The 13,054-nt window shown below is 41.5% G+C and overlaps 1 protein-coding gene across 2 annotated transcripts in view; it reads left to right on the top strand.

The window, feature by feature from the left end:
• Positions 1-13,054, top strand: part of CB4H10orf67 (chromosome B4 C10orf67 homolog) — a 163,160-nt gene that overhangs the window by 83,510 nt on the left and 66,596 nt on the right. For both annotated transcript variants that reach the window (XR_008299952.1, XM_027073637.2), the window contains exon 9: positions 12,634-12,693. Coding sequence is in view for 1 of the 2 variants with exons in the window: in XM_027073637.2 (XP_026929438.2) it covers positions 12,634-12,693 (60 nt within the window). In the remaining variant the exon portion in view is untranslated. The remainder of the gene's footprint in view (positions 1-12,633; positions 12,694-13,054) is intronic.

Here is a 13,054-nt window from a genome sequence, read left to right as displayed (position 1 = left end):
GGCTCCAGGCTCCGAGCCGTCAGCACACAGCTATTAGCACAGAGCCCCATGCGAGGCTCGAACTCACGAACTGTAAGATCAAGACCTGAACCGAAGGTAGACACCTGACCGACTGAGCCACCCAGGTGCCCCAAGAATAGTGGCTCTTAATGCAGATGAGCACGACAGACTAGTGGCTCAGGGTGACTGCCTCCCTCTATACGCGGCAGGGAGAGGAACAAGTTCCCCGATCCTGCCTACCATTAAGAAAATGTGTTCCATACAGTCCCGGACATCTGGTAGCCCTTTATAATCTCCTTATAAGTCACAGAGGTGGAGGGCGGACCTTGTGGAAGGAATGTTCCTTCGAGCAGGTGTTGTTCAAAGTCCATTACCACGAAGCCCACACGCCCTGGCAGTAATTCACCCCCTCTGAAATGAGCAGACACATTTGTCTGCCTATGGTCGGGAGGTATATTGCAAACTATCTCAGAGGGCTGTTTCTCCTCCCTGGTTTCCTCTTCCCGAAGCGCCCTCTCTGGGTTAACTCCTAGTCATGCCTCAGGTCAGAGGTCAGATAACATCTCTGGGAACCCCGCCCCATTACTGCCCCAGACTGGATGAGGTGTTTATGTAGGTTTTTATAGCACACGGCCCCCCTCTCGTGGCTCCCCTCGCACTGTGTACAGATGGCCCGTTGACTTCTCTGCTGTCTCCATCCGGTGAGCTACTGGAAAGCAGGAGCTGCGTCTTGTCCGAAGCCTACCATGGCGGCTGCCACAGAATAGAGACTCAAACGTTTGTTATGAGTACGTGAAGGAATGAATTTCAAAAATGGCTAGCTGTGGGGCACCTGGGTGGCTCAGTCAGTTGAGCGTCCAACTCGATTTCGGCTTACGTCGTGATTTCTCAGTCCGTGAGTTGGAGCCCCGTATCGGGCCTTGTGTTGGCAGCGTGGAGCCTGCTTGGGATTCCCTCTCTCCCTCTCTCTCTCTGCCCCTCCCCCCCGCCCTCTCTCTCTCTCTCAAATAAACTTAAAAAAAAATGATTAGTTGAAAATGACTTAACCCATACTATGACCTGAACTACACAGAGTTCAATAAGCAGATAGTACTGGGGCGCCTGGGTGGCTCAGTTCTTTGAGCATCAGACTTCAGCTCGGGTCCTGATCTCATGGGTTCGGTTCATGAGTTCGAGCCCCGCATTGCGCTTTGTGCCTTCAGTGCAGAGCCTCCTTTTGATCCTCTGTCTCTCCGTCTCTGTCTCTGTCTCTCTCTCTGCATCTCCCCCACTCAAGCTCTCGCTCTCAAAAATAAACATTTAAAAAAGTTTTTTAAAAAGCAGGTAATACTGTTAATACATGTATGTGACATAGCTACACAATATATCAACGAACTACAGTGTACTTTCCAGTATTAATTTATAGGTTTTGTTCCAATGTTTCTCAAAATTTTTGGTCTCAAGATCCCTTTTGCTCTGAAAAATTGAGTCCCCTAAGGAGATTTGGTTTAAATTGGTTTTATCGGCTAATATTTGCTGCATGTGAAGTGAAAACAGAGTCAAATTATTTCTTGATTCATTTAAAAATAGCAATAATAGCCTCTTACATGCTGAAATAAGTAGCATTATTTATGAAAATATTTTCCGAAACGAGAAAAGTTGGTACGGGTGGCATTGCCTTACATGTTTGCAAATTTCTTTAACATCTGGCTTACCGGAAGACAGCTGGATCCTTATATCTGGCTCCGCATTCATTCTGTCATGATAAACATCACAGAGCCTCTGGAAAACTCCACCCGACACTGGTGAGACCATGAGAGTGAAAAAAAAGGTGACCATTGTCTTAGTATTATTATGAAAATAAGAATGACGTTGCAAAAGCCCTAAAGATCTTGGGAACCCCATGGATTCTTGGACCGTACATTGAGAATTGCGGCCTTAGTCACTAAGGGAAAACTCGTAGCCAGGTGTGATTAAGGGAAGTGTCTTTGTTCTGGTCTAGTCCTGAGCCTCTCTCCTTTGTTTTTATTGAATTCACTTATTTCCTGACTCTCTCCCTTGACACCTCCCTGTCAGAATGTCAGGCTGATACATTTCAATGAACAGAAGCCATTCATGCTGAGGTCAGGCAGAAAGCTCCAGACTTCCATTTGAGGAAATTGTCGTGTATCTCTCATATGGTCGTAGTTGCAGTAAGCGCTCACTGTGGGTAACACCCGCTGCTGGGTTGTGCTGTTGTAATCCTAGATGTTGGGCAAGGGGCAGAGCCCTAAGTACCGCTAGTTTGGGTGGTATAAGTATGTAACGTTTATTAATAACAATTTACAAGAGTAAAATGAACAGAGAGGACACTCTCCCTTGATCTTGTATTATTCCACCACAAGGTGGTCTTGGGCTAGGTCGGCAGGATGAATCATGGAAAGTGCTGCGGGAGAGGAATCCCAACTCCGTAGCACTTTGTACGTTTATTGGGGAAGTCGGAAAGGGCACTGGGACCATCCAGTGCACTTTGTTGTAGCGGGAGCTTCCTGCCAGGGAAATGCCCCGGTACGATCACCGAGACGTGAGCTGAGGGAAGTGGCACCAATGCCATCAGGGTCATGTCTTCCAGGGAACTCACTTGGGTCCAGTTGAGTCATCTACTGGTCAGGTGGAGGACAGATAAGTAGCTGCTGGGCTGTGGGTTTCATTTTTCCCACTGGAGACTGTGGTGGTTCCTTTCCTCCTCCGAGAAAAGAGAGGTGGATTCTTCACACCTACACTTACTGAAGAAGGGGTCATCGTTGAGAGGGTGACCCACTTATCCTGGTTTGACCAGAGTTTCCCCAGGCTTAGCACAGAGAGTCCTGTATCCAGAAACCCCTCAGCCTTAGGCAAGCCAGGATGGTGGGTTCCCCTGATGGCTAGAGACCTGAGAGCTCGTCCTGAGAACAGACGTGATTCTGTGTATCAACTCCAACACATTAAGAGTATTTGGAAGGAAAATTCAAACTCGTTGGGAAAGAGAGCCCAAACTTACACACACTGTGTTGATTGGTGGGGGAAACTATCAAATAAGCTAGGCATTCACACCAACTCCCAGAGAAAAGAAAACAAAAAATTTTAGGTAAAGTATTATAAACATCCTTATAAATAAAGAACCAAAGGATTGACAAGAGAGGGAATACCAGGTCAAATCAAATGTCAAGGGAGAACTTAGCACTCCAGACTAAGTGTCCCTTTAGGGCACTCACCAGCCTGTACAAACCTGAAACAGAAGCCACAGGGCTGGGCGTGCTAGTGTGGGTGTGTGTGTGTGTGTGTGTGTGTGTGAAGAGGTGGTAGTAATCTCCCACGTGAGGCTAAGAACCAATGACCTTTTCTGCAGGGCAAATGTGAACCAAAACTAAGTCGGCAGGAAATAAGGAACGTGTGTGAGAAACAAAAGTGCTGTATCAGTCATTGTTATATGCCTTCCATTCTTTCCTTTTTGGGTAGGAGAGGGTCTCTCGTGGTTAGCCTGTCTCCCACTATGGTAGGTTGGCTATGGGGACTGGATAACTTGTCTTTTTGGTTCCTGGATCTTTGGATCAAGATAGACTATCTGTACCTGGACCAGATTTAGACAATGAGATCTGGGCTTCCAGCTGACACAATTACAAGATGGGATTTGGGGGAGGCCTTGGGTGGGGATGAATGTGTTTTGCATATGGGAAAAAATGTAAAATGTGGGAGCCAGAGGACAGATAAAGGTAGAAAACGAATTTGAGAAAGTCCAATGTACATCTGTGATAGAAACTCTCAATAAAATGGGAATAGAGCTGCTGATGGGTATCTACAAAACACTGTTGTTATGTTTCATGGGAAAAGACTGAAATTGAGATCAGAAATGAGACAAGAGGGGCGCCTGGGTGGCTCAGTCGGTTGGGGGTCCGACTTCAGCTCAGGTCGTGATCTCACAGTTCATGAGCTCGAGTGCAGCGTCGGGCTCTGTACTGACAGCTCAGAGCCTGGAGCCTGCTTTGGATTCTGGGTCTCCTTCTCTCTCTGCCCCTTCCCCACTCACACTCTGTCTCTCTCTGTCTCAAAAATAAACAGACATTAAAAAAAAATTTAAAGAAATGAGATAAGAATGTCTGCTCTTATCACTTCTATTCAACATCATATTTTAGGATTTAACCAGTATAATAATGTAAGAAAAAGAAATAAATAGTTCCCAGATTGGAAAGGAAGAAGTTTTATTCCTAGGTGGCATGATCATCTATATAAGAAATCCTAAAGAATTTACCAAAAAGCTACTAGAATTGATTAGTGAATTTAGCAAGGTTACGAAGATCAAGATATAAAAATAGTGTAGTGCTGTCTACAAGCAATAAATAGTCAAAAATTGAAATGAAAACAACCCACCAACTTATAATAGCATAAAAATAGGAAACGCTTATGGATAAATTTGACAAAACATGTACAAAATCATACAAAGCACTACGGAGAGAAATTAAGACTTAAACAGATGGAAAAACATACCGTATTCATGATTGGCACAATGCATATTGTAAGCTTTCAGTTATCGCCAGATTGTTTTATAGATTCAACACAATCCCAATCAAAATGCCAGCAGGCTTTTTTTAAATTATTATTAATCAACCATCTCCTCTAAAATGTATGTGGAAATGCATGGACACTGAATAGCTGAAATGATTTTGGGAAAGAACGAAGCTAAAGGACTCATACAACCCGCTTTCAAGACTTACTCTAAAGACACGGTAGTCAAGGTACAATGATGTTGGCATAAGGATAAGCATATAGGTGGATGGAATAGAATAAAGAGCCCAGAAATAGAGCCAGCGGGTCGCGTGTGGTGAATCGATTTCTGACATCTGTGCCCCGACAATCCAAGTGGGAAAGGATATTTCTTTCAACAAAGGGTATTGGAACACCTGGATAGCTATAAGCAATAAATGAACCTCAACTCTTACCTCACACCTCACATAAAAATTAACTCAAATCTATCATAAACCTAAATGTAATAGCTAAAACCACAGAATTTCTAGAATAAGGTATAGGAGAGGATTTTGTATATAGGAAAAATATAAAATATCGGAGCCAAAGGGCAGAGAGATGTAGGAAAAAACGTGTGAGAAAGTCCAATATACACTATGATGAAAACTTTCAGCCAACTGGGAATAGAAAGGGTTAAGAGGAAGACTACAATTAAAAAACTTTTTTTATTTTTATTTCATTTATTTTGAGAGAGAGTCAGTGAGCTCACTCTGTCAGCGCAGAGCCTGCTGCAGGGCTCAAACTCACGAACTGTGAGATTATGATCTGAGCTGAAATCGAGAGTTGCATGCTTAACTGGCTGAGCCATCCACGCGCCCCGAAATACAATTTTAAGTACAAAAAACAGAATGAAAAATAAAACGTATCAAATATATGAGACACAGCTAAAGCAGTGCTGAGAAGGAAATATAGTTCTAAATGCTTACAGTAGAGAAGAGGAGGGTCTCAAATCAAGAACTGAAGTGTCTACCGCAAGAAATTAGAAACAGAGGAGCAAAATAAACCCAAATCAACCAGAAAGGAAGTAAATAATAATGATAATAGCGCGCGCGCTCTCTCTCTCTCTCTCTCTCTCTCTCTCGATCTCTCTCGATCTCTCTCGATCTCTCTGTCTCTGACTCCTTCCCCACCCACCCAACACTTCACATCACGTGCACACACTGATGGAAGGCCAAGTGAGCATACTGGGAGAAAACCGCAGTCTGTAGTCCAGGAAGCAGGCTCTCACTAACCACCAAATCTGCTGGCATCTTGACCTTGAACTTCCCAGCCTCCAGAACCGTGACACATAAATGTTTGCTCTTTAGGCCACCCAATCTGTGGTATTTTGTCATACCAGCCTGAGTATATTCAGATAGGACAGAGTCCAATTTATCAATCTTTCCTTTCATGAATTGTGCTATCACGTCCAAGACCTCTTTGCTTAGCCCTAGATCCCAAAGATTTTCTCTTACTTTTTTTTTCCCTAAAAGTTTATGGTTTTATATTTTACATTTCGGTCTATGATCCATTTTGCGTTACTCTTTGTGTAAGATGTAAGGTTTACATGAGGTTCGTTTTTGGTGGCTACCGATGTCCGATTGCTCCTGCCCTAAATGTTGAAAAGGCTATTCTTCTTCCAAGGAACTGGTGTTGCCCTTCTGTCAAAAATCAGTGAAAATATTTGCGTGGCTCTATCTCTGGATTTACTGTTCAGTTCCATTGATGTATGGGTCTAGTCCTCTACGAGTACCACAGATCTTTGATTACTGCGGCTATATAATAAATCTTAATATCAGGCAAAGTGAGTCCTAATTTATTCTTCTTTTTCAAGATCGTTTTAGCTATTCTAGGGCCTTACCTCTAGGATAAAATTGTCTATGTCAGCAAAAAACCTAGCTGGGATTTTGATAGAAATGCGTTAAGCTAGAGATCAATTTGGGGAAGAATTGACATTATGTAGTACATTGAGTTGTCTAATCCGTGAACACAGTCTGTCTTTTTATTTACTTGAGTCTTTGAGTTTTTTCATCAGCATTTTGTAATTATCAGCATACAGAATGTATGAATGGTTAGATTTATATCTGTTTATGTTTCCTTCCGCGCAGTTGCAAATTGCGTCGCATTTTTAACTTTTGTTTCCATATGTCCATTTATTTAGGCCTTCTCTAATTTTTTCCAACGTTTTATTTATTTATTTATTTATTTTTGGGACAGAGAGAGACAGCGCATGAACGGGGCAGGGGCAGAGAGAGAGGGAGACACAGAATCGGAAACAGGCTCCAGGCTCCGAGCCATCAGCCCAGAGCCCGACGCGGGGCTCGAACTCACGGACCGCGAGATCGTGACCTGGCTGAAGTCGGACGCTCAACCGACTGCGCCACCCAGGCGCCCCAGGCCTTCTCTAATTTTGTCAACAGTATGTTGTCAATTTCAGTGTAGGGGTTTTGCACACCTTTTGTTAAGTTTATTCTGTAGTATCTTATCATTTTTAATACACTTGGAAATGGAATTGGTTTTAGGTTTTATTTCCACTTGTTTGGTACTGGTCTATAAAAATACAACTTATTTTATATTAACTTTGTATTCTGCACCTTGTTAGATTCACTTCATTGTTACAATAATAATTTCATAGATTTCTTCAAATGTAAACAATCTGCAGATTCTTGATATAAGCAATCAGGTCTTCTGTAAACGGAGACAGTTTTATTTATTTGTTTCTGATCTTTCTACCTTTTATAACAATGGCTAGGACTTGCAATAGAGTGTTGTGTAACAGTGGTGAGAAGAAGCATTCTTGTCTCATTCCCAGGCTTAGGGCATACTTTATTGTGTCATCATTAAGTATGATTTAGCCATAAGGTTTCTATGGCAGCCATTTGTCAGGTTGAGGAAGTTCCCTTCTATTCCTCGGTTTCTGAGAGTTTCTTTCATGAATGGCTGTTGAATTTTGTCCAATGCTTTTTTCCGCAGCTATTGAAATGATGATATATTTTTTCCCTTGTACTGTAATGTGGCGAAATACCTGGGTTTTTGAACGTTGAAGCGATTTTGCATTCCTGAGATAAACCCCTCTTTGTCAGGATGTTTTAGACCTTTTATATGCTACTGCATTCAATTTGCTGAGGACTCTGAATCTATGCTCGTAAGGGACATTGGTCTCTAAATTTTCTTTCTTTCTCTGGGTGTGTGTTTTGAGTTACAGTTATGCAGCCTTCATAAAATGAATTTAGAAATATGTCTTCTCTGTCTTCTGAAAACAATTTTGGCGGTGTTAGTAAAGATTTGTCATTTCTTTCTTAAATGTTTGATAGAATTCACCAGTGAAACTGTCTGAGCCTAGAGTTTTCTTTATGTAAAAGTTTTTGATAATGGTTTTATTTTCTTGAATAGCTTTCAGCTATTCACGTTTTTTATTTCATTTTCTGTTTTGTTATGTTGTGTTATTCAATTTGTTCACTTCATTTAATTACGTATTTGTTGGTATGAGGTTTTGCATAACATTCTCTTATTATCCTTCTAATATCTATAGGATCTGAAATAATGAATCCTCTTTCATTCCTGATATTAGTAAATTATGTTTTTGATCAGTCCAATTGGGGGTTTATCAATTTTGCTGATCATTTCAAGAAATTAATTTTGGCTCTAACTTCTCTATTTTTTTCTTTTTATTTCATTGATATCCGCTCTGACCTCTGTCCTTTTTCCAACTCTATTTCCTTTTTGTTTACTTTGCTCTTCTTGTTTCAAATTTTAAAAAAACTATTTATTATTGAGAGAGAGAGACAGAGCACAAGTGAGGGAGGAGCAGAGAGAGAGGGAGACAGAATCCAAAGCAGGCTCCAGGCTCTGAGCTGCCAGCACAGAGCCTGATGAGGGACTCAAGCTTGTGAACCTCGAGATCATGACGTGAGCTGAAGTTAAACACCCAGCACACTGAGCCAACCAGGCACCCCGCTCTTGCTTTTTTTTTTTAAGTTTATTTATTTATTTTTGAGAGAGAGAGAGAGAGAGAGAGTACATGCAAGTGGGAGAGGGGCAGAGAGAGAGGAAGAGAGAGAATCCCAAGCAGGCTCCACACTATCAGCCAGAGTCCAGGGAGGAGCTTGATCTCATCAACAGTGAGATCATGACCTGAGCCTAGATCAAGAGTTGGATGCTTAGCTGACTGAGCCACCCTGGCGCCCCCGCTCTTCTCTTTTGACCTTCCCAGGGTGGAACTTTAGGTAATTGATCTCAGGCTTTTTATTATTTTTAATATGAGCATTTAAAGCGATTAATTTACCTCTGAGCAGCTTTCCACACGTTTTGATATCCTGTATTGTTACTCAGTGTAGAAAATTTTCTAATTTCTGGTTTCCTTTGTGATTTAGAACGGTGTTGTTTACTTTATATTTTTTGTTATTGATTTCTAGTTTAATTCCATTGTGATCAGAGAACATTCTCTGTATGATTTGAATTTTTATCAGTCTGTTGGCAGTTCTTTCATGGCCAAAAAGCATACAGTCTATCATGGGACTGTACCATATACACTTGAAAATGATTTATCTTCTGACAAGTTGATGGGTGGTATTCCAACCTCTTTGTGCATTTACATTTAAAGTGCTTATGTAATAGACAGAAAAAAATTGGTTCTTGATTTTTTTACACATTCCGGCCATTTCAGCATTTTAACCAGATTGCTTAGTCTATCAACATTCAATGTGATTATTGATAGGGGTGGATTAGGTCTACCATTTTATCACTTGTTTTCTACATGTGCCCTCTGGGTTTTGCATTGTCATTTTTCCTCTGTTCCTTTATTGATTGATTTTTACCTTTCTTTTAATATGTTTTAGAATCCCATTTTAATTTATCTGTTATCATTTTGGCTTTTTGCCTATCTTTCAGTGGTTACTGTAGCAATCATAATTTACATCCTTAACTTGTTGCCATTTGACTTAGAGTTAATTTAGGGCCGTTTCGTGTAACATATAGTACACCTGAAATACGTAGGTTTGTTTATATAGATTTATTTCTCCATTCTTCAAGTGAAAGTTGTTCTATGTATTCTATTTACATCACAATTACAATTTTTGCCTTACTTTTTTAAAGTTTTATTTGTGTATTTATGTAATCTGTATACCCAACGAGGGGCTTGAATTCACAGTCAGCAGTTGGAACATTCTACCTACTGAGCCAGCCAGGTGCCCCTATAATTTTTGCTTTCTTATTTTATTTTCTTACAAGTTTTGCTTTAAACAGTTGTATGTATTTGAAAGAAATGAAAACAAAATACTCTTACCTATTCACCATTTCTGATGCTCTGCATTCCTTCCTAAAGATTGGAGGCTGTCCCTGGGATCAATTTTCTTCGGTCTGAGGAGATTCCTTTAGCGTTTCTCATAGATCAGGACCGCGGTGGTGCCGTCCCTCTGTTTTTTTGTTTTTGTTAATGTTTATCGCTGAGAGAGAGACAGAGAGAGAGAGAGAGAGAGAGACAGAGGGTGAGCGACAGAGGGGGAGGGGCAAAGAGAGACAGACACACGGAATCGGAAGCAGGCTCCAGGCTCTGAGCTGTCAACACAGAGCCCAACGTGGGGCTCGAGCCCACGAACCAGGAGATCATGACCTGCGCTGAAGCCCAACACATAAATGACTGAGCCGCCCAGGTGCCCCTCTTTTACCTTCGACCTTGAAAGATACTTTCTCTCAGCACAGAATCCCGAGTCGACAGTGTTGGCTTCTCTTTCATTCTTTTAGCACTTTAGAGACGTCATCCCACTAGTTATTCAGCTACCGTCCAAGTGTCAGTCTGTTAACAGGCTTTTCCTTGAAAATAGATCAACCACACACCCTTGTTGTGTGGCGCATTTGGGGATTTTAAGGACATTACGAATGTTCTATGTCATTTTTAAGAATCAAGCAATGAGTGGCTCACTCGGTTGAGCGTCCAGCTTCGGCTCAGGTCATGATCTCACGGTTTGTGAGTTGGGGCCCCGCATCGGGCTCGCTGCTGTCAGCGCAGAGCCCTCTTGGGATCCTCTGTCCCCCTCTCTGCCCCTCCTCTGCTTACGCTCTGTCTCAGAAAAAAAAAAAAAAAAAACATAAAGAAATACATTTTAAAAAGCAGGCAATGAACTTGGTTGCAATCAAACTGCAAGCCGCGTGTCGCAGGTGGTGGGTGGCGACATCGCCACCAATCCTAATTCGATCTTCAAGGCTTCCCTTTGCTGCAGGCATCGCCCAGGCATCAGCTAGAGATTAGGCAAAATTTATGCACACGGTTTGGGGCCATGCAGTCTGAATTTCCTCGGGGTCTCCTTGCCTTGGGATTTTCATTGGCTATGGCTGTCCTGAACTGTGTCCTCAGCAATCCCAAAAGGCTGCGAATTTCCCCTCGGTTTTAGTTACGCCCCCCGCCAGCCAGACCGGGCACTGCTCTCAAGTTTAAAGCCATTGTCTTCAAGTAATTGCTTTTGTATACTTTTCTCCAGAGTTTATAGTTGTCATCTGCGGGAGGGTTGGTTTCACAGCAGTTACTCAGCCGTGACCAGAAGTGTAGCCCCCACCTAATTACGCCTTCATAATGTGAATATTATCATGTCACACACATACACCCCCACACACTTAAAGTCATTCAGTGGTGCCCTCCTGCGTTTGAAATAAAATCCAAGCTTTGCGTGTTCTCCTGGATCTCAGCACACCTGCCCAGTTTTCCCCAAATGCAGCGCTCCATAGACACCAGTTACCATCCTCCCAGACCTCAAGAGTTCATGACACAGACCTGTCCTCGGTTGAATTCTGCTCTATCTGTAGGTGACAACTACTTTTGAAAATCCATTGTAGTTGGTGAGACGCTAGTGAGATGAATGGCTAGAGGTATTTCTCATTTTTCATAAGATTAGCCAGAATTAGAATCATTGGCATTGGGGCACCTGGGTGGCTCAGTCGGTTAGGTGTCTGACTTCAGCTCGGGTCATGATCTCGCGGTTCGTGGGTTCGAGCCCCGCGTCGGGCTCTGTGCTGACAGCTCAGAGCCTGGAACCTGCTTCGGATTCTGTGTCTCCCTCTCTCTCTGCTCCTCCCCTGCTCACGCTCTGTCTCTCAACAATAAATAAATGTTAAAAAAAAAAATTTTTTTTAAATCACTGGCATTACTCGTAAAATTAATATGAAAAAAGCTTAATATGATTGACGCATGCATTAATGATATATTATTTGCCCCTTGCAACAACACAGATGGATCTGAAGGAAATTATACAAAGTGATGTGAATCAGAGAAAGACAGAGAAAGACTGTATCACCTTACTTATATGTGGAATCTAAAAACAAACCTGAGAAAATGAACTTAGAAATGCCAGAGGGTAGGGTGGGACGTGGGTGAAATGGGTGAAGGTGGTCAAAAAGAACAAATTTCCAGTTATGAGATAAAAAGCGGTCATAGGAGCGTCACGTGCAACATGGTGACTATGGTTAATAAGACTGTATAGTATATTTGAAAGTTGCTAAGAGAGTAAAATCCTAAATGTTCTCGCCAGAAGAAAAAAAATGTAACTGTGTGGTGATGGATGTTTTAACTACGTTTATTGTGGTGATCATGTTGTAATAGAAGCAAATTTTGAATTATTACGTTGCAGACCCGAAACTAATATAGCATTATATGTCAGTTATATCTCAATGATACGTATGATAAAAAGCCTTTTATGCCTGGAACCTAGAATTGATTCTTTAAATCAAAATTTCATCATTATATGATTGAAGTCTGGCTATTGAATTATCTGAAATTTCTTTGCAAATTTTATAAGACCTGGGATTTATAGCTATCGTAAAAATATATGAAACAAATTACTACCACAAAAGCAAACAATATATATTTCTCTATAGTCTCTATTATGCTTAAAGCAATGAACAAATGCTAATGACTTTAAACATTTACAATTTTATTTCTTTCTGTTCACCTCTTTTAAGTGTTTTTTTTCTGGGTACAATTTATTTTCTAATTCATATTCAACATTATAACCTTACATCCTCATCATAATTTTAGCAGTCAAGGGGTTTACAATTATATTCTTTCATTGCTTGAGGAAGTTTTCTAGAAAATTCTTTTGAATCTTTGCAAATGATAACAGATGATACGGGCCTTCCATTTCACAGATTAATAAACAGAAGGAGGACATGGAAACAAGGAAGAGGATTGAGAGCCTAAGCGTCAAGGTTTGCGTTTAACTTTAAGTTCTTTTTTTGTCTTTTATTCTGTGTGTGTCTCATTTTGGCGTCTGGGTTGAAGAATGCCTGCATACCGCACCGAGACTTTTCACTTTCCAAGATCTGAGTCTGAAGGAGAAAATGCTTAAAAGTGTGTATGGGAGGAGCGTCTGGGTGGCTCAGTCGGTTAAGTGTCTGACTTTGGCTCAGGTCATGATCTCATGGTTCGTGGGTTCGAACCCCGCGTCGGGCTCCATGCTGACCGTGTGGAGCCTGCTTGGGAATCTGTGTCTCCCTCTCTCTCTGCCCTCCTTCACTTGTGCTTTCTCTCTCTCAAAATAAATAAATAAACTTAAAAAAAAAAAAGTGT

Source organism: Acinonyx jubatus, chromosome B4 (genome assembly GCF_027475565.1).
Source record: "Acinonyx jubatus isolate Ajub_Pintada_27869175 chromosome B4, VMU_Ajub_asm_v1.0, whole genome shotgun sequence".
Classification (NCBI taxonomy): Eukaryota; Metazoa; Chordata; class Mammalia; order Carnivora; family Felidae; genus Acinonyx; species Acinonyx jubatus.
The sequence above is the reverse complement of the archived record's forward strand: the minus strand, read 5'-3'. Positions and strand labels throughout refer to the sequence as shown.